Source organism: Notamacropus eugenii, chromosome 5 (assembly GCF_028372415.1).
Source record: "Notamacropus eugenii isolate mMacEug1 chromosome 5, mMacEug1.pri_v2, whole genome shotgun sequence".
NCBI lineage: Eukaryota > Metazoa > Chordata > Mammalia > Diprotodontia > Macropodidae > Notamacropus > Notamacropus eugenii.
In genome coordinates, this window is record NC_092876.1 from 341,452,736 (window position 1) to 341,474,181 (window position 21,446).

Here is a 21,446-nt window from a genome sequence, read left to right on the forward strand (position 1 = left end):
CAGATCAGTCTGGGAGTGAGGCCATAGTCAGAGCAGCCATGAGCAGATCTGGAAAGGCTGAGTCCAGGATGGGAATCATAGTCTCATAAGTCTAAGGCTGGAAGGGACAGCCTGGGCCACCTAGTCTAGCCTCTTTATTTTTAAAAAATTAAATTTTTTTCAATTACCAAAAGTCTGATTTTTTTTGCCTTCCTCTCACCAATCCTACTCTCCCTCTATTGGAAAAAAGGAAAAGTAAAAAAATCCTTTTTAAACAAATATACATAGTAAAACAAAACAAATTCCCACAATGGTCATGTTTTTAAAAATATGGTTCATTCTGTAGTCTGATTCCATCTCCTCTCCATCAGGAGATAGATGGAGTGTTTCATTGTTGATCACCTGGAATCTCTCAACCCCTTCATTTTACACCTGAGGAAAAGAGAAGGCACAAAGGATTTGCCATGGCAGAGACTGATTTTCAAAAGAAGCACAGCTTGTTGTTTAGTTGTTTTTCAGTCATGTCCAACTCTTTGTGACCTGCTTTGAGGTTTCCTTGGCAAAGATACTTGCATGGTTTGCCATGTCCTTCTCCAGTTCATTTTACAGATGAGGAAACTGAGGCAAACAGGTTAAGTGATACAACTAGGAAGTGTCTAGGGCCAGATTTGAACTCAGGAAGATGTCTTCCTGACTCCAGGCCCAGTGCTCTCTCCACTGGGCCACTTAGCTGCCCAGAGCACAGCTCGGGAAAGCCACAAGTCGGAAACCAGTATCTAGAAGTCAGTTAGGTTCAAGCAGAAGCCAGAAACAGATGGTAGACAGGGTTGGAGGCGGGGCCCAGACAGAAACATATGGAGAAGTATAGATGACAGGGTCAGGTGGAGATTTTTGCCTCAAATACATTTCATTCTTAGCTCCACAGTCAGTTGGGAGGTAGTCCCTAAGTGGGGCTAGCCTGTGGACTCGTAGGAGGGAAAAACTGAGTAGTGAGGGGTTCAAGGTGACCTGTAATACAGTTCCTGACTTATGCTCTGTAGTGGTATTTGCTAAAAGGAGATTTTTTTTTTTACCTGTCACACCTCTGAATGGTTTTGAGTAGAAGGCTGTGTGCACTCTGGCTCCATAACAGCTTCTGTTTCCTTACCAATCAGTAAGCATTTATTAAGCTTCTCTTATTACCAGGCAATGTCCAAAAAGTCTTGTCTACGGAATAAAGAGACCTGAGTTCCAGTGCTGCCTCAGACACTTACTAATCATATGATAATACGCCAAACATTGGTTTATCCAAACCTGCTTCCTTATCTATGGAAAATTCTTCTTACACCTCCTACCTTTGTTAGTACTAAAGTCTTGTATGAATATCAATTATTATTCTGGAGAGTTACTATGGCAAAGAAGGAGGATTCTACTGCTTTCTTTTAGCCATAGATCTAAGACTCAGTTTGTCTGTTGTTTTTCAATCATATCTGACTGTGTGTGACGTCATTTGGGGTTTTCTTGGCAAAGATACTGAAGTGGTTTGCCATTTCGCTCTCCAGTTCATTTTACAAATGAGGAAACTGAGGCAAACAGGGTTAAGTTATTTACCCAAGATCACATAGCTAGTAAGTGTCTGAGGTTAGATTTCAACTCAGGCCTTCCTGACTCCAGGCCTGGTGCTCTATCCACTGCACCACCCAGCCATCTAATCCAAGCAATAATCTAGCCACCTCTCCTCCTTCTGCTTCCAAATTCCCAGATACTGATCTCACTGTACCTGTTCTTTATTCTATTTCTGTTCCTCCACCCTATGCCATTATTCCAGGTCTGGGCCTCCCTCTTGCCCTGTTCTTAGGAAGAAAATACGTGGAAATATGTGGCCCAAGGCTGGGAAACAGCTAGTAGTGGTTTAGACTCCAGATGCTCACAGTGATTAACTTTTGCTAATCTGATCCAAAAAACAGCAGGAAGGGGATCAAATCATCAAAATAAAAAATGAGTAAAGGTGAATTCGTAACAGAGAAGAAAATACAATGGATTATCAGAAAATCCTATATGCAATTATATTCAGCAAAACTGCAAATTCAAAAGAATTGGGTGATTACCCACAAGAATATAAAATACTTAAATTAACAGAACATGACCTAGAGATTCTAAACAACCAAGTATCAGAAAATTAAATTGAGCGGACTTTAAAGGAAGCACCAAAAGAAAAAGAGAGAAAATACCCTGGGGCAGACAGATTTCCAGTTGAATTCTATCAGACATTTAAAGATAATTAAAACTTATGCTGCACAAATTATTCTCAATAATTGAGGAGAACATCTTACCTTTTATGAGGCCAATATGGTCTCAAGACCTAAACCAGATTCACTAATGAATTTTGATGTAAAAACTTTAAATAAAACCTTAGAAAATGAACTACAACAGTGTGGTAGAGAGCTGGTTTCTCAGTCAGAAAGACCTGTATTTTTAGGTCCTGCCTTTGACCCACACTGACTGTATGACCCTGGGCAAGTCACTTAATCTTTTAGTGTTCTAGGTCAGTGGTGTCAAACTGAAATAGAAACAGGAGACACTAAACCATACTCAAGGATCCCTGTGAGCTACATATTGATTTAGAAAACCATATGTTAACATTATCTCTATTCTGTTCTATTTTGGGAGCTGCTAGGTAAAACAGTGGATAGAGTGCCAGGCCTGGAGTCAGAAAGACTTATCTTCCTGAGTCCAAATGTGGCCTCAGACACTTATTAGCTGTGTGATCCTGTGTGCCTCAGTTTCCCAATCTGTAAAATGAGCTGGAAAAGGAAATGGCAAACCAGTCCGGTGTCTTTGCAAGAAAACCCCAAATGGGATCATGAAGAGACTTACTTAAATGACTGAATAACAACAAAACAGAATTCTATTTTTTATTTATTTTGCTAAATATTTTCCAGTTACATTTTAATCTGGTTCCAAGGCAACTCCAGGCCTTTTGGACACCTCTGTTCCAGGTAACTCTCTACGATCATGAGTTTCAGAGAACATGCCAGCTCTTATTGGTGGAGGGAGTGTCCTCACCTGGGAGCTCCCTATACCAGTGAAATCCCTGGTTCAGTCCTCATCTCTAATACTATGTCAAACACATCATTCACTAGGACCAAGGTAGATTTATACCAGGATGCAAGTAAATATTAGGAAAACAAAACAATCAATCCAGTAAGAGACTTGGATGACGGTAGGCCAATTCACCAGCAAGTCATGGCGTCACCTTCCTGATGTCATGATCCTCTTTGAGAGTGAAGAACAAGTCACATAACTGTGACCCACCTTACTTGGCCTCTGGGCCTCATCTGCTAAATGGGGGATGGAGGGGGGAATGGAAGATCTCTGATGCCTTTGAGTGGCTGCTTCTCTGCAGAGGCAGCTGAGTGACATAGTGAAGAATAGACCAGTGGACTTGGGATGGGGAAGACCAGAGTTTGAATCCTGCACCAGATATTTATTAACTATGGGACTTGAGCAAGTCTATCTAGCCTCTCTCAGCCTCAGTTTCTTCATCTGTAAAATGGGGATAATAAGAGTATCTACTTCCCAGGAGTTGTTGTGAGGATCAGATGAGATAATATGTAGAAAGTCCTTTGTACAGCCTAAAAATATACAAATGCAAAATATATAAATATATTTATATGTGGTGGCCGAGTAGTTCAGTGAACACACACACACACACACACACACATCCCTTCACACTCAATCATATGAAAAGACAAAGCCATGAATATGACTCCTCAGCAGCTGGGGTACCCTGGTATTGGGTACACAGTAGAAGCTGAGGCATTTAATTTATGTCAATCAACGTTTATTAAATGCATGCTCCACGCAAGGCTCCAGACTAGGTGATGAGGCTACAAAGATAAAACATCAAATTTTCCCTGACTTCAAGAAGCTGCCATTCAGGGCTGTGTGTGTGTGTGTGTGTGTGTGTGTGTGTGTGTGTGTGTGTGTGTGTGTGTGTGTGTGTATGTGTTTTGCCTAAGTAATGGGGGAGAAAACCTATACAGTGTAATTTCAGGAGTTAAGAGAGTACGCTCGTAAATGCTTGTTGACATCTCCCAAAGCAGTGTGTATCATAAAATTATCATTTAATTATATTGTCATCTTGTTTCATGTAATTGTACATCTTTAGCGTAAGCTCCCTGAGGGTAGACAGGGCATCACTAAATACTTTTTGATCCATGGCCTCAGTTCCCTCATTTGTAGAATGGGGAGATTGACTTAGGTGTTCTCTGAGGTCCCTTCCAGTTCTAAATCTGTGAAGTATTCAGCATATCCTGTTTTCCCCATTAGATTAGGAACTTCCCAGATAAGACTGTGTCTGTTCCTCAGAGCCAGTTGGGTATTTGCTGACCACATACTTCATTATTGAAAAGGGTCATGATTTTCACTGGCATGGGCATTCATGTCACTAGTGAAGTGCCACCCCTACATTCTATGCAGACAGCCTTCATGATCCACTGTGGCTAAAACACATGCACTGGTGGCCAGCCTTCTGTGATAAACCTCAGTTTCCTCATCTGTAGAATGAGGAGATTGGATTAGGTGGTTTCTGAGGTTCCTTCCAACTCTAAATCTATAATATATCCTATATATCCTGTTTTACCATTAGATTAGGAACTTCCAAGTTAAGACTGTGTGTGTTGCTAGCTTTTTAGCCAGCTAATCAACATTTATTAAGTGCCTACTATGTGCCAGGCATTATGCTAGGCCCTAGTGATATAGAGAAAAAAGTGAAACATAACCTTGTTCTCAAGGAGTTTATATTTTATTGGAAGAGAAGTGCACATAAACAAGCATGTATGTGTGCATATGTACATATACATACATATATAAAAATATATCTATGTATTTATGTGTCTGTTGATCAATAAGCATTTATTTAGCACCAACTACGCACCTGACACTGGGCTAAGTGCTGAGGATACAAAGAAAGACAAAAGACAGCCCCCATTCTCAGTCTCACATGACAGACACATGGACCAGATTCAGCTGGCCAGAACTGGCATGACCTTTGAAGACCCAGTCCCACCACTCACCCCCACTTTGCCATGCTGAAATAGTAGGGTAGGCAAGAGAAGACTTGGGACAACCAAATGTTTACTAAATACTCACAGATGACTTTTTAATCCCAACGTGGAAGGGAAGGGGAGAGGGAGACATGGCTGCAGTGAATTCCACCCACCTCCTCTCCCTTCCAGAAATAGCATCGCTGCTTCTGCTGTCTGCGCCTTCAACCTCAGTGCCATCTCCCAGGCCTTCAATGGCCCCTTCCGCTACCAGGAGAATCCAAGGGCTGCCTGGCTCCCCATTGCCAACCCCATCCCCAATTTTCAGGTATGGTTGCCTTTCTGCTGTCTACTCCTACCCCTTATCTCCAATCATCCCCACCTCAAATGCAATCTCTTAACTCTTTCTCTGTGGCTATTTGGGAATCATGGGGAAGGGACCATTTTTAATTTGCTGCAGCAAAAGTGGGTATCCTAAGGTGGTCAGAACTGGATTACTAAGGAACCTCAATGCCCATTTTTGATGGGAGTGTCATCTCCCCCATCTGGGTGAAGAAAGGAGTGAAGTTGGTAGGGAAGAAAGTAAGCCATAGCTTAATGGGTTTGGCTGGGGGACTTTAAGAATTACAGACCTATGAAATGTTGGTTCTATAGGCATCTTAGAGCCTAGCTAATCCAATCCCCTCATTTTACAGATGGGGAAACTGAGGTCCGGAGGGGTGAAATGATTTGTCCAAGGTTTCACAACTTGTTAGTAGCAGAGTCAAGATTAGGATTAAGATTTTCTGACTGCCATCCAAATTTCCAGCCCCTGCTCAGAGGTAGGGATAGAGGGGCTTGGGGGCTTGGCTTGGCTCTTTCAATGTCTGTAGAAAGCAAAGGAATGGGTCTGACAACAGAATCTTTGGCAGCCTGCTCTCTGTTATCCTAAGACAGATGAATTTTTTCAGGCCCCCAGATATTTCCCCCATCTTCCTACTACCTCCTCCCTCTTATATAAAATTCCAACCCCTAACCTAATTTTTAGGCACTCTTTCCCCATTTTCCCCAGCTCATTTTTCTTTATCTATCAGTGGGATATCTATCATTGCCAGGAAGGGCCTGGGGGACAATAGGTGGACCTCATTAAGCTGAAGGGGATTTATAGTGAAACTGGCCAGGACTGAGGCTATGTATAATTTATCCAGGATCCTCCTGACCAATCTTGATTGGCTAGTCAAGGTTGGGGAACCTATAGCCTTGAGGCCAAATGTGGCCCTCTAAGTCCTCAAATACAGGACTTCGACTGAATTCAAACTTCACAGAACTAATCTCCCCTTAATAAAAGGATTTGTTCCGTGAAGTTTGGATTCAAAGGACTGCGCTTGATGACCTAGAGGGCCACATATGGCCTTGAGGCCACAGGTTTCCCCACCCCTGGTTTGGGTTTCAAAAAGGAGCACATTAGAGATTCATGGAACGGTAGGCAGGAAGGGTTGGGACTGGGTGTGGATAACTGTGAGGGACCTGAGTGGGACTTATGAGTGTGTGACTCTCCACTTCTGCTTCTCAGTGTGGGACTTTGCGAGATGTTGGTCCCAACGAGAACCTGACAGAGAGGAGTCTGCAGGATGCCCAGCGCCTGTTTCTGATGAGTGAGGTGGTTCAGCCTGTGACCCCGGACCCCTGTATCACACAGGACAGTGTGCGCTTCTCTCACTTGGTGGTGGATCTTGTGCAGGGCAAGGACACCCTCTACCATGTGCTTTACATTGGCACCGGTGAGACCCTCCTCTCTGTTAAGGCTGAGTTTCTCCAGGGAAAGCAGACGACATTTGTGCAGCTGTGACAGTGGACCACACCCTTAAACTATCTAAAGGGTGTTAATGTTCCTTGGATGATGGTGACCCAGAGTCATGTCGGAATGGTAGTGAGATCCAGATAGGGGCATTCATCATGTGTGGGGAGCAACGATTGAGTGAAAGAAACAGAAGCAAGTGAAGAGAGACACAGGGAGGGAGGGATAAAAAGAAGAGCGGAAAAGAGGGAAGGAGAGAGGGGAGAGAGATGGGGAGAAAGAGAGGAGAGAGAAGAATGAGAGTAGGGATGGAGGGAGGGAATGGAGAAAGAAAGGAAGAGAAAAAGGAAGGACAGGAGTGTATAAAAAGGAGGGAAGGAAGGAGAGAAAGAGGGGGAGAGAGGGAGAAAATAAAAGAAGGGGAGGAGGGAGGAAGAGAGAGACAGCGAAGGAGAGAAAGAAGGAGGAGGTAAGGGAGAGAGAGGGAAAGAGAAGAGATGGAAGGAGAGAGAAAGGGAGGAAGAGGGAGAAGAAGGAATGAGAGGGAGGAGAGAGAGAGTAAGGAGAATGAACAAATGTATTATGTGGCTGAGAGTAAGTATACACTCATGAGGAACAGTGACTGATTTCGAGAGACTGTAGTCAACTTAGAATGCAATGCTTTGGGAGGTCTTGGATTAGGGGACCAGGACCGTGGGAGTTTGCAAAGAATGGGTCTTGGACTTGCATGCAGCTTTGGATTCTGGTGCCCTTACAAACAGTGATGTTTGCATCTGGGAATCAATGAGGACAAGTTCCTAATAGACTTGTTAAAAATCTGATTGGTAGAGTTCTGAGTCCTAGTCTCCACCTGAGAAGGCAAAATGCCTAGGGGAAAGCCAAGGGGTCCACGTCTATATCACAGAGACAGACAGATGCAGTGTGCATGCAGGTGTGTGTGGGATCTGCTTCATTTGACCCCAGTCCTTAGGGCAGCCTTTCCTCCATCTGCACGCTTGGGTGGCCACACCAGTTGGTCTCAGAGCAGAGGGAGTTGTTAGGCAATGTCCTTACCCTAGTTCAAGAAGCTCTAGGTAGTAGTTAGAGAAGCCTGACAGTCGTCTCTGCCTCCCTCCCAGAGTCAGGCACAGTCCTCAAGGCGCTGTCCACAGCCAGCCGCAGCCTCCGTGGCTGCTACCTGGAGGAGCTGCAGGTGCTGCCTCCTGGGCGTCGAGAGCCTCTGCGGAGCCTGCGCATCCTTCACAGTGCCCGGGTGCTCTTTGTGGGACTGAATGACGGGGTGTTGAGGATCCCACTGGAGAGGTGCTCAGCCTACCACACCCAGGGGTAAGCAGGGCCATCAAGAGCAAAGGAGCTGCGGGGCAGGGGCTCCTGTCTCCACTGATCTGGACAGACATTATTTTCCAGTTTTTCTCAGTTGCTATGAGCTGTTATCATTAAAGTTTGGGGGGCATCTTGAATTCATCCTGTTTACTTTTATTCATTCCCTTCATCTCAGTAAAAGGGAGGAGGAAGTGTCCTTTGAAATCCAAACAGGAGGTAGCTAGGTGATGTAATTTATAGAATGCTAGATTTGGAGACAGGAAGACCAGAGTTCAAATCCTGTCTTAGACACTTACTAGCAAGTCACTTAACCTCTTATCTCAGTTTCCTCATTTGTAAAATGTGTAGCAGTATTTACCTCACAAGGTTGCTGAGAGGATCAAATAAGATGTCTGTAAAGCATTTTGTGAACCTGAGTTCAAATCCAGCCTCAGACACCAGCTGGGCAAGTTACCTAACCCTGATTGCCTCCTCCCTCAGAAAAAACCTTAAAGTGATATATAAATATTATCTGGGCAGCTAGGTGGCACAATGGATAAAATCTTAGGTCTGGAGTCAGAAAAACCTGAATTCAAATCCAGCCTCAGATGCTTCCTAATTGTGTGACCCTGGGAAAGTCACTTGATCATTGTTTGCCTCAGTTTCCCCAACTGTAACAATGAACATTATAACAGCACTCACCTGATAGGGTTGTTATGAGGATTAGATGAAGTAAAACGTTTAGCACTATCCCTAGCACATAGTAGGCACTATATATATGTATGTGTATGTGTATATATATATATATATATATATATATATATATATATATATGCTATCATTATTACTGTTATTTCCCTCCACTTCTAGAGAATGGGTGACCCTCACAGACAGGCTTTGCTTTATTGGATTCTTTGTAGAGATCTGAGAGTAGCTGTAAACCCATTTTTCACCTAGAGGAGGGAGCAGGGATGAGTTAAGTAGTCCAAAGATGGAGAGAATCATCATCAGAAATTTGATCACCAGGTGATGAATATTTAATGCAAAATATATAGAATTGCCCTTAATTCTGGGCAGTACCCTTCTGCTTCCAAATATAAAGTGGGGGGGGGAATAATCACACATGCTTGGGGGCCTTCTCCAAATATTAGTTTGACTGTTGACACTTTTCATGTGTCCGATTTGATTCTCTGTGGGAAGAAATGAACCTATTGACATTATTTTGTCAATATGTGACATAATGAATGAAATGTATGTATATGTGTGTGTATGTGTATTTGTAAATAAAATATAAATGAAATCTGAGGGCATAAATAAATTTCAGCAAAATGGAAAGATGACTTGCAGGTAGTCCTCAGTTTCCTCATCTGTAGAATGGAGCTCAAAAGCAGTACCTACCTCACAGAGCTGAGTGAATCAGCAGCTATCTCATTTCTCAAAGAGGTGAGCAAAAGTGTTGGCAGACATGGGCTCCTCTTGTACATCGAGGCAATAAGAGACACCGTATCATGGAGCACTCAGTTATCATGCTTTGTAAGTGCTCCCAATAAATGTAAGCAAATGCACGACTACAAAACAGAATTGCTTCTCATTCATAAGCATCCATTGAAGAGAATGAAGAAATAAGCAAATTCTGTGAAGACCTTTTCAAGCTCTTCAAACTCTACCTTGCTACTCTGTGATGTTGATTTAAAGCTGTGCGCTAGGTAGGGTGGCAAAGGAATATGTTGGAAAATATGAATTCGAACCAAGAGATGGAAGATACCAAATGCCTCCTACTAAATGTCGCCAGTCTTATGCCTCTGTATGTCAAGAATATTTCCTTTTAGAGGAAACCTGAAGGTACTGGATGGGGGCAGGGGGAAAACCAAAAGCATCACAAAAAATGAAACTGGTCATTTCTTGTTATTATTGAGTCATTTCCTACTCTTCATGACTCCATGTGGGGTTCTTTTGGCAAAGATACTCAAGTGATTTGCCATTTCCTTCTTTCTCCAGCTCATTTTACAGATAAGTAAATTGGGGCAAACAAAGTGAAGTGACTTGCCCAGGGACCCACAACTAGCAAGTGTCTAAGGCTGGATTTGAACTCAGTTCTTCCTGACTCTGGGCCCATCTCCTGACTCTGGGCCCATCGCCCTATCCACTGCACCACCTAGCTGCCCTGGTTGTCTCTTAATAGACATGAAATTGCTATTAAAGCACCAGAGGAAATGAATTTTAAAATACCTCAAAGGACAAAGTTGCATCAATTGACCCCAGTTCTTTTTTTTTTTTTCCGTACGGCAAAGAAATTAGAGAGAGTCTAAACATTTTTATTTTAAAGTAAAATAAATAAAACATTTTGCAAGAACCAATGTGCCTGGTCCTTCTCAGAATCAAATTTCTGTGAGGTTGTCAAATCATTGACTAGTTAGAGCCAACATCAAAATAAATACCATATTAAAAGAAAAGATGACAAGGAAAAGAAAGATGTGTAAATTATTGCAATCCAATATAGCCTATTTAAACAAATTGTTCATGCTGAAAAAACAGGAAAATGGATGCCATAGTGAATAAGAATGCTTCCAAAATAATCACCATTTCTTAGAAAAGTTTAATCTGTGCATAACATTTACCACAACAAGGAAGCTAGATTTCTTTTTACATATGTCCCATACCAAGACCCAGCCATCAGGTGATCAGGAAACAAGAGATGATGTTATATCCTGTAAGAGACCAAATGACCATACATGCATGGGATGGTGGAAAAAGAAATGGATTGGGCGGAACAAGATCTGGATTCAAAGCCTGCATCTCCCATTAACTCCAAGTGTGTGACTCTGGATAAGTCATGTAACTTCTAGGACTTAGTTCTTCATCTGAAAAATGAAGAGTTGGACTTTGCAAGGAGAGGGAACAAACATTTATTAAGCAATTACTGTGTACCAGACATTGTGCTAGGCTATGCTGCTGCCTCTACGGTTTCTTCCAGCTCGAAATTTATGATCCTATATTTCATAGGAGAGAAAGAAACTGCCACAGCAGTATTAAAATTCCAGAATCACAGTTACATGTGACTCATGCATGTACAAGCTGCAGCCCTTCAAAGGTCTCTAGTTTCTGTAGCGTGGGACTATAGACACGTGGTTGGAAGGGATCTTAAAAGTCATCAGGCACAACTCTCTTATTTTACATTCTATTCAAGAGACTCAGGTGTTAGGTGGTTGAGTCAGAATTCTAATTTGGGCCATCTGTTTATGAACCCATATACCACATTCTATAGGGCATGTGGAACAAGTCATGTGGCTCTTTTGGGGAGTAGGGGCTACAGACAAGACTAAGGACCACAGCAGCATCCCTCTTCCCATGGGTCCTACTGAAGGCGGTTCATTTGACAGAAATAGGAAGTTTGGAAGAAGGGAGGATTTGGAGTTCTGGACATGTTGAGTTTGACATGTCTCCGGGACATCCAGTTAGAAGTATCAGTGAGGTAGCTGGTGATGCAGTACTGGTAAAATGTTTAACAATCAGCCCTCCAGAGGGAAAAAAAGTGCACACAGCATACTTTTATGTTTAATTTGCATTATTAACTTTTTAAACTATATTATTATTATTTATTTTATTATACAACAATGTTGGTATTATGTAATAATATTGTTTCTAGTATATATTATAGTATAAATAATTGTTATTAATTAATAAATTATTAGAACTTATTTTCTCCATCCCCTCCTTAAGTCTAGGCAATTAACAAGACAATAAATCAAATCCTGATTTGTAGTTTTTGAAGATTTCTGAGGTGTCAGTGCCATGCTAACCATTAAACTAGTGGCTCTCTCCAGCCCAATTCTCGTTAACTCCAGTGTACCCATGGTCATATCTCTCAACACCAGGAAGTTATAGTGGATAGACTCCTTGGACTTGGAGTCAGGCAGATCTGGGCTCACATTCTCTCTCAGATATTTACTAGCTGTGTGACGATGAGCAAAACACTTCAACTCTGTCCCTCAGTTTCCTCATCTGTAAAATGAAGGATCTGGACTCGACCTATAAGGTCCCTTCTAGCTTTAAATTTATGATCTTAGGTCTGATCTCAAAGACTGTTGTTTGTTATCATCCTGTCACATTCCTCCTGCATAACTGGCCTTCCTTCCAGTGAGGTGTCAGGAGCACCCACCCCACCCCACCCTGCTAGAGCAGCTCGTTTGGAGGGGCTGGGGGCAGAAATAAAGACCCAGGTGTCTGAGGTCTCCAGTTCTTCATAGGAATTAGCAGTGACTGGTGTGGAAACATGGAAGGATTCTCCCCTCATGCCCCGAGATCTGTATTCTCTCTTTTCCTTGCTGTGCATGGTGATGGGCCATAAATCTTGATTTAATCCATTTCTATAGACAGTGTCTCTCTCCTGGCTTAATCCTGTCAGGTGAAAATTAATTTTCTTTTTCATGAATGAAAAATATATAATAAAGAAACCCCAGTGGAAAAGAAGAACAAGGAAAAAGTACCAGGATATGAACTGGGGGTAGTATGTAGAGAGAGGGCTAGACCTGGAATTAGAAAGATCCCACCTGAGATATTTACTAGCTGTGTGATATGGGCAAAGTAATCAGTGGAAAAACATCTATTAAGCACCTACTATGTACCAGGTACTATGTTAGGTGTTACAAATACAAAGAGTTAAATAATCTCTACTTTCAAGGAGTTTTCATTCTAATGGAAAGACAAAAGCACACAAAAGAAATCTAAAGTGAATAAATGCAGATAAATACAGAGTGGCGAAATATGAAGGCGTTAGGGAGGACACTAGTAATCTTGTAGGTATCAAGAACAGCTCCACGCCAAAACTCATACTTGAATTGAGTCTTTTTTTTTTTTTTTTGGAGGCGGTCAAGGTTAAGTGACTTGCCCAGGGTTACATAGCTAGTAAGTATCTGAGACCACATTTGAACTCACATCCTCCTGACTGCAGGGCCAGTACTCTCATCCAAATCTTCTCAGATTCCTCTGAAACAGTTTGTCTCCATTATTTTCTAATGGCACAGTAGTAATCCTTCACTATTATATACCATATCTTGTTCAGACATTCTCCAATAATGAACACCCCTTTAGTTTTCTTTGGCACTGGAAAAAGGAGTTTCTTTAAATATTTTTGTGCATGTGGGTCCCTTTCCTCTTTCTTTTATTTCTTTGGGAGTTTAAGCCTAGTAGCGGGGTCTCTGGGTCAAAGGAGAGGCACGCTTTTAGTGTCTCTCTGGGTATGGTTCCAAGTGGCTTTCTAGGATGACTGAAGTGATGGTAGCTTTGCCCCTCACAACCGCCATTTCCCTTTTTTGTCATCTCTGCCAATCTGATGGGTGTGAGGTGGAACCTCAGAGTTGTTTTAATGTGCTTTTCTCTAATTATTAGTGATTTCGAGGATCTTTTTCATATGGCAAAATTTCTTCCCTCGAGAGCAGCCTGTTTATATCCTTTGACCATCTATCTATTGGGTGATAGCTGTCATTCCTATATATTTGAATCAGTTCCTTATATTTCTTGGATATCAGGCCTTTATCAGAGGGACTTACTGCAAAATTGCTGGGGTTTTTTCCCAGTTAATAAAAACAGCTAGCATTTACATAGGGCCAGCCATGTGCCAGGTATTGTGATAAGTGCTTTACAAATATGAGCTCATTTATTCCTCACACAATCCTGGGAGGTACGTATAATTATTATTCCCTTTTTACAGATGAAGAAACTGAAGCCAATAGAGGTTAAACAGAGATTAAGTGACTTACTTAATATTGCACAGTTATTAAGTCTGATGTTGAACTTGAACCTTGACCTCCGTGACTCCAAGTCCAGCACTCTATTTCACTGCACCACTGCTTCGTCTATTTCTTTTCTAATTTTAACTGCTTTGATTTTGTTTGTGCAAATGGTTTTCAGTTTTATGTAATCAATGGCTATTTTCCACAGGGAAATCGCTCATGGGAATGACTAGAGATGGGGAGGAGGGAAGGAGTGGTGAGAGACATGATTTGGTGAAGGGCTGAGTCTTGGGGTTCTTGTCCTTCAGGGAATGCCTGGGGGCCCGGGACCCATACTGCGGCTGGGATGGGAAGCAACAACGCTGCAGCACCCTGGAGGACAGTGCCAACATGAGCCTCTGGATTCAGAATATCACAACTTGCCCGGTGAGAAGCCTTCCCCCCACCTGTGACCCCAGTTCTCTCCATCCTCATCAAAGTGCATGACCTTCATGACCCAGCCCACATGCCTGAGCCATCACTCTGGACCCTTCTTTCCTTTCTTCCCCCTCAATCTCCCTCCTTAGCCCAGGAGCCTGAGTCCCATTTTTTCTTTGTAGGTGCGGAACCTGACATGGGATGGAGGCTTTGGGCCCTGGTCTCCATGGCAACCCTGTGACCATGTGGATGGAGATAACTCAGGTTCCTGTCAGTGCCGGGCCCGAGCCTGTGACTCCCCCCCTCCCCGCTGTGGGGGACGGGCCTGCCCTGGGCCTACCATCCATGTTGCCAACTGCTCCAGGTGTGTAAGACACATGAAGTCTTTTCCAGGGAAGCTGCCCCAGGACTCCTAGGTTGGAGAACAACTCCAAAAAATGGGAGGAGTGCTCTGGGATGAATGGGGTGTCATAACAGAAGTATGATGATGAGAGAAGCCAGCAGGCTGCTTCAGGCTGAGCTTTACAAGGTAGCCAGCGCCACCTTGGCAGGGGGCATCCCAGACCCTCAGCGTTACAGCTGCTCAGCTTTATCAGTTTACTCAGAGATGAAGTGCTTCTTGGAATTGATTCACTCTCAAAAGTCTGACTGATAAACCAAAATACAATTGATTGATTTACAGGAGGGTTATACCTAGTCTAAGAACTAGGACGGATTGGCACCCACCACTCCACTCAAGAGACTGAAATTAAATTAGGAACTCACATTTATATTCATTTACAATTTTATATTTATACTGTAAATATATTATTTACTTTATTTATAATATATTTATAATTATATTGCATGTTATCATATAATACACAACATAATTTATTATGTTATTTTATTATATTATTTATTATGTAATACCATATGTTTATTATTAATATTATATACTTATATTATATTTAACCAATAACCTTTTTGGTGAAATTTGAGAGAAAGTAGGTCTGGGAAATGTAGGGCTAACAGCTCCTTTGGCTCACCTGCAAACATTGATTAGGTTCCTGCTGTTTACCAGCCACCGTGCTAGGCATTGGGGATACAAGTAATAAGAATTAAATAATTCCTACTCTCCAGGAGCTTATACTCTAATGGGAGAAATAATGTTTCTGGATAGGATTTTGATGACTAAGATGTACCCTCTTGTCTCCACCAGAAATGGGGCATGGACCCCATGGTCCTCTTGGGCTTTGTGCAGCACCTCTTGTGGGATTGGCTTCCAGGTCCGACAGCGGAGCTGCAGCAATCCTGCCCCCCGACACGGGGGCCGGATCTGTGTGGGCAAGAGCCGGGAGGAGCGGTGAGTGAGGGAGGGGACAGAGCTCATCTGCTCGAGGAGAGCCTAGATGGCTGTGCAGGAAATTCCTGCATTGGTGGAAGTGTCCAGGTCCTACGAAGGAAAGAAAGAGTGGAGGAGGGAGGAAAGGAAGGAAAGAAAGAAGGAGGGAGGGAAGGAAGGAGGAATGGATAGAAGGAAGGAAAAAGGGAAGGAAGGAAGGAGAGAGAGAAGGGAGGAGGAAGGGACAGAAGAAGGGAAGGATGGATAGAAGGAAGGAAGGAAGGTGAGAGGGAAGGAAGGTGAGAGGGAAGGAAGGAGAGGAGGAATAAAGGAGAGAGGAAAGAGGGAGGGAAAGAAGGAAGGAAGGGAGGATTTATTAAAATGCCTTTCTTGTGCCAGGCACTGTCTTAAGTGCTTTACAAATATTACCTGATTTAATCCTCACGTCATTCCTGGGAGATGGATGCTATAGTCATGGTCGTTTTTCAGTTGAGGAATTTGAGGCAGACAGAGGTTGAGTGCCATAGGGTCACACAGATAGGAAACTGAAGCTGAATTTGCGCTCAGCATTCCTGACTGCAGGTCCTCCACTGTGCTCTGTGCCCCATCATGACCCAGGGCTCTGTAGTACCTGCTATTTCCTCCCTGACTTTGAGTAGTCTCTTCAGCCCTTTGTCACTGTCTCTGCCTCATGGGCTGTCTCTCATTGGAGGCTCTATCCCTCTCCCCAAACCTCTCCCCAGGTTCTGCAATGAAAATAGCCCCTGCCCTGTCCCCATCTTCTGGGCTACCTGGGGCTCCTGGAGCAAATGCAGCAGCAACTGTGGAGGTGGAGTCCACTCCAGACACCGAACCTGTGAAAATGGGAATTCCTGCCCAGGCTGTGGTGTGGTAAGTGGGGAAAGATGGCCTGGGAAAGGAGGCAAGGGGTGAGACTCAGGGATGGCATCGTAGATGCAAACTATCATCTAGTCTAGTCAACTCCTTCTCTCTCTCTTTTTTTCTTTTTAAAGTTTTATTGATGTACTTTTCTCTTTTTTTCTTAATCACTTTCACTTCCAAGTGAATCCTTCCCACCCCATACTCCAACCATGCCCTAGCCTTCCCACCCTTCCCCCCTTTCCAGGGCAATAGAATCCTCAGTGCAATAGAGCAAAATAAATCCATACATTGACCATGTGTAGAAATGTGTGCCTCCTTCCTCCCCTGTGGCCTACCACCTCTCTGCTAAGTGCACCATCAGTACTCTGAAGTCATCCTTGGATAATGCACTGATCAAATTTCTGAAGTCTTTTACTGTTTCTCCTTCACATTTTGGGAGCCACTGTGGAAATTGTTCTCCAGGTTTTGCTCCCTTCTCTCTGCATCAGTTCATCCAAATCCTCAGAAGTTTCTCTGAACTTTTTGTGTTTGTCATTAGTCATTTGATCAAGTCCCATTATTTCACAGATGAGGACGGTGAAATCAGAGGCAGGGGAATGACTTGCCTAAGGTCATACATACCTAGCCTTTGACAGAGCTAGGAGTAGAGCTCTAGCCTTCTCACTCTTGGTCCATAATTTAAGAGGTGGTGGTTCCCTTGTGATAATGTCCCTTCTCATCCTCGGGCAGGAGTACAAGACATGTAACCCTGAGAGCTGCCCAGAGGTACGAAGGAACACTCCGTGGACACCATGGCTCCCAGTAAATGTGACCCAGGGAGGGGCCCGCCAGGAGCAGCGATTCCGTTTCACGTGCCGGGCCCCACTCCCTGACCCTCACGGCCTTCAGTTTGGGAGGAAGAGGACGGAGACCCGATCTTGCCCTGCAGATGGCTCTGGAGCCTGCAACACTGATGGTGCACCTCTTGCTCTCTCCTCTAGACCAGAGTTCTCCAGATGCTCCCCCTCCCACCTATCCCTCTCCAGGTCCCTCTCCCTCCAGGGATAATAAATCAGACAGATTATAATTTCAGGGTGAGGAGCTCAGGAAGGAAGGTTATGAGAATGAGTCATAGACTGTCAGGAGCCTTTCAGTCCAGCCCCATCACTGCATAGGGAACATTGAGGTCAGAAAAGTGACTTATTCAAGGTCACAAGGCAAGCTAATGACAGGTTTCTTGACCTGATATCTCATCTCAAGTTAGGTTGATCGGTTGGTGATGGTCATGTGGAGCTCTGGTTAGTCACAGATCCCCTCTTTGTGACTTGTCCTCTTTCCTCCTAGCCTTAGTGGAGGATCTCCTTCGGAGTGGAAATAATGCCCCCCATGTGGTGAGTGGGGGCTGGGCAGCCTGGGGAACGTGGTCATCCTGTTCTCGAGACTGTGAATTAGGTTTCCGGACTCGGAAGAGAACCTGTACAAACCCAGAGCCCCGAAATGGGGGCCTGCCCTGCGTGGGAGATGTCACTGAATATCAAGACTGCAACTCCCAGCCATGTCCAGGTAATTCTGTCCCTCTCCTAGACTACGTCCATCATTAGCTTCTCTTCCCCACCATCCATAATCCATCTATCTATGAACAAAGATCCATAGTGCACTTACTGTGTGTCAGGCAAAGGAAAGGCAAGAGTACAAAACTAGTCCCTGCCCTGAAAAGGCTTACATACTAACAGGGGAGATAGCAGGTAAATAAATAGGCACATACAAGATCCCTATGGAGTGGAAGCAAGGTGACCTCAGAGGAGAAGGGTCAAGTACCTCAAGGCAGCCTGCAAAAAATGGCTTTTGAGCTGAGTCTTGATGAAAGCCAGGGGACAAGAGGGGATAAAGGAAAGCACTTTAGGTATGAGACAAGCCTGTGCAAAGGTGCGAAGGTGAGAAATAAGGATCACACAGGCATCTTTATAGGCAGCAAGGAAGCAGCCAATAGATAGGGAAAGATCGAAGATTAGAGAGAGTAGGATGGTAGTGGGGGCCACCTGTCAGAGTAAACAGGCAGGAAAGGGATCGAGGGTGAAGGTCCCTTGGCAAGGAGAAGACTGGAGTAGAGGAGAACATGGTGGGGGATGATGTCAGAGGATGATGAGGAGGGGAGAAGAGAGAGCTCTCAGTACATGGCTTCATATTTTTTTCAATGACATAGGCAAGGTCCTTAGCTGACATTTCCCCCATTTATACCCTATTATTAATTAGGGATATTGGGACATTTTTCTAACCTAGGTCTAAACATGGGACCATTTTCTTGGAGCCAAGTAAGTGGGAGGAGTGGCCCTCTAAAAGGAATCACAGAATGGATGAAAGGGGAAGAGGTGTGGGGGGGAGCATGGTAAAGTGGGGAAAGGAAAAGAGAGGAATCAAAGGATCTTGGGACAAATCCCAGTTTTGTCTCTTAGGGCCTCTATGACTTTAGAGAAATCCATTTAATCTTTCTGAGCCTCAGTTTCCCTATCTGTAAAATGAAGAGATTGAACTAAGCATCCATTCCACTTCTAAATCCATGATACTACTAAGGCTATGTTTATAGACTCTTCTCCATACCCAAGTTCCTTCCTCCCAGCATTTGTCCTTTCTTGACTTATAGTGCGAGGCGCTTGGTCATGCTGGACCCCATGGTCTTCATGCTCAGCCTCCTGTGGGGGAGGCCACTATCAGCGAACACGTTCATGTACCAGTCCTGCCCCTTCCCCTGGTGAAGATATCTGCATTGGGCTGCACACGGAAGAAGCCCTTTGTGCCACCCAATCTTGCCCAGGTAATAACCATGGGGGTTATAGGAAGATGGAGGAATGGTAAAGGGAAGTCAGCATCATCATCAGACCATGTCTGAGACCCCGCTCTAACTCTTTTGTGCATATAACATAACAAGGAGATGCTTGGTGTCTCCTAGACCTTTCATTTATTCCTTCATTCATTTCTTCATTCATTCAACCAGAATATATTAAGTGCCTACCACGTGCTAATGCTGTGATGCTGAGGATACAGACAAAAACTTTTTAAAAGCATCTAAAGAAATTACAGCTCAGACCTCATAATAATGAGGGATGGGGAGGGGTGGGGACAGAGAAAGAAGGAAGATCTGGGTTAGAAGGTGACCCCAGCCTTGTCCCCAGGTGGCTGGTCATTGTGGGCGGAGTGGAGCGTGTGTGGTGAGGATGGAACCCAGAGCCGGAGCCGTCATTGTGAGGAACTTGACCCTGGGACCACCCCCTGCCTTGGCAATAGCAGCCAGATCCGGACCTGCCCATATAGTGAAATCCCTGGTACAGATGCCTAGACATCCATAGCCCTTTTACCCCACTTCCAAGACCTCCGCGCTGGAATCGTCTTTCCTCTTGGAGATGATTTACTCTAAGGGCTGTGGCATAGAGTCAGGTTGGGGGGTGGGAGGTATCAAGAGAAAAACTCCCCTAAACTCCACACAGCTCCATCCAAGAGAATGGGGGAAGAAGAGGTGGGAAAAATCCAGGTACCCTTGATCACCATCAAATATACTATGGACAACAGTCCTTCCTTTAAACAGCAGAATGCTTCCCAGAGCAGTAGAGATGGCTCCCCTGCCCAGAATCACAAGCCCAGTGTTCAGTAGACACCCAGACTGATCCCCAGGGCCATTTCCCCAGTCACTCTTTCACCCCCAAACCCCCTTCCACTTTGCTCTTGTAGTGATCCTACCTGCTTCCAGCATTGAAGATACCACCAGCTGTGGAGGTAATGACAACATCACCATGGTAATGACCATTCGACTTAGATAGATCTTGCTACAAGACAACTCCTGCTAAACTTGCCCCCTTCCCAATGTCAAACCTTACTCTGCAAATCTGGAGCCTCCTACCCCAAACCATCAAGACTCAATGGAGTAAGTAGAGTAAGGTTTGATACTGTGTTCCTACCAAGCCTGGCATTCCCGGCCGGATTCACTGCTCTGACTGTGGGGTTGTGGTGGGAAGGTATGAGAGGTCTGGGCGTCCCTCTGACCATGCTGGGCCCGCGCACTTGAAGGCAGCCATCATATTTGGGAGCATGAAGAGGATTCTTCACCTGAATCTCTTTTGTTACACTTCTGATCTAACCCCTAAACTCTCTTGTCCTATCAAAAAGATCGTCTCCCCTTTGCCCTCCCTCCTTCCACAGCTTCCCTTGATCATCTGTAGGCCACCTTTCCCATTTCTAGTTTGCTCCCCACACTCTTACTCATTGTATTTCGCTCTTTTCCGTCCCTGAAAGCCCTTCAGGAGGCGTTTGAGGGTCCTCTGTTACCTCCTCCTTCAATACCCCCCCATATATTCCCTGCTTTCCTCTCCCATGCAGGGTTCAGCCTTATCCATTTGGTGGCTACTGGTGTTTCCTGCTTCTTGGGCTCGGGCCTTCTGACATTTGCTGTCTATCTGTCCTGTCAACGCTGCCAACGGCAGACCCAGGAGTCCACCCTTGTCCACCCCACCACCCCCAACCACCTTAACTACAAGAGTGGGGGTGGGGGCACCCCCAAGAATGAGAAGTACACACCCATGGAGTTCAAGGTAGGGAGAGTCTCTCCTATTCCTCTTTGAGTTGGATAACAAAGAGCAAAGGAAAGGATCCCAATTTTGGTTTATGCTTAACAAGTTGGATTGTCTACTTTGAGAGGGATCATGGCAGAATGGAAAGAGGGTTGGTTTGGGAGTCAGAAGACCGGGATGCAAATACAGCTCCTCCATGATAACCTGTATGATCTTGGGACTCTGAGGTTCAGAGGTACTTTCTCTAGACCTCAGTTTCCTCAGCTGTAAAAAGGAGGAAACTGGAATAGATGATCACAGAGGTCCTTTCCAGCTCTGAACCTATGATCTGTTAATTGGGAGCAGAGTGGTAAGAGAGTTATGCCCACCCAGAGTCATAGACATTCACAGGGTACTACAAGATCAGACATATATTCACAAGTTTTCACAGACACAAACACACAATATGGCATGGTTGATAGAGGTAGG

General features: G+C 44.3%; 1 protein-coding gene across 2 annotated transcripts in view; it reads left to right on the top strand.

Moving 5' to 3' along the window:
• The window catches only part of SEMA5B (semaphorin 5B), a 180,667-nt gene that overhangs the window by 156,291 nt on the left and 2,930 nt on the right, over nucleotides 1–21,446 (top strand). For both annotated transcript variants that reach the window (XM_072613787.1, XM_072613789.1), the window contains exons 11-23: nucleotides 5,199–5,334; nucleotides 6,559–6,766; nucleotides 7,902–8,109; nucleotides 14,126–14,243; nucleotides 14,417–14,598; nucleotides 15,436–15,579; nucleotides 16,302–16,449; nucleotides 17,170–17,395; nucleotides 17,764–17,982; nucleotides 19,061–19,231; nucleotides 19,590–19,739; nucleotides 20,143–20,187; nucleotides 20,788–20,999. In XM_072613787.1, the coding sequence (XP_072469888.1) occupies nucleotides 5,199–5,334; nucleotides 6,559–6,766; nucleotides 7,902–8,109; nucleotides 14,126–14,243; nucleotides 14,417–14,598; nucleotides 15,436–15,579; nucleotides 16,302–16,449; nucleotides 17,170–17,395; nucleotides 17,764–17,982; nucleotides 19,061–19,231; nucleotides 19,590–19,739; nucleotides 20,143–20,187; nucleotides 20,788–20,999 (2,167 nt within the window). The remainder of the gene's footprint in view (nucleotides 1–5,198; nucleotides 5,335–6,558; nucleotides 6,767–7,901; nucleotides 8,110–14,125; nucleotides 14,244–14,416; nucleotides 14,599–15,435; nucleotides 15,580–16,301; nucleotides 16,450–17,169; nucleotides 17,396–17,763; nucleotides 17,983–19,060; nucleotides 19,232–19,589; nucleotides 19,740–20,142; nucleotides 20,188–20,787; nucleotides 21,000–21,446) is intronic.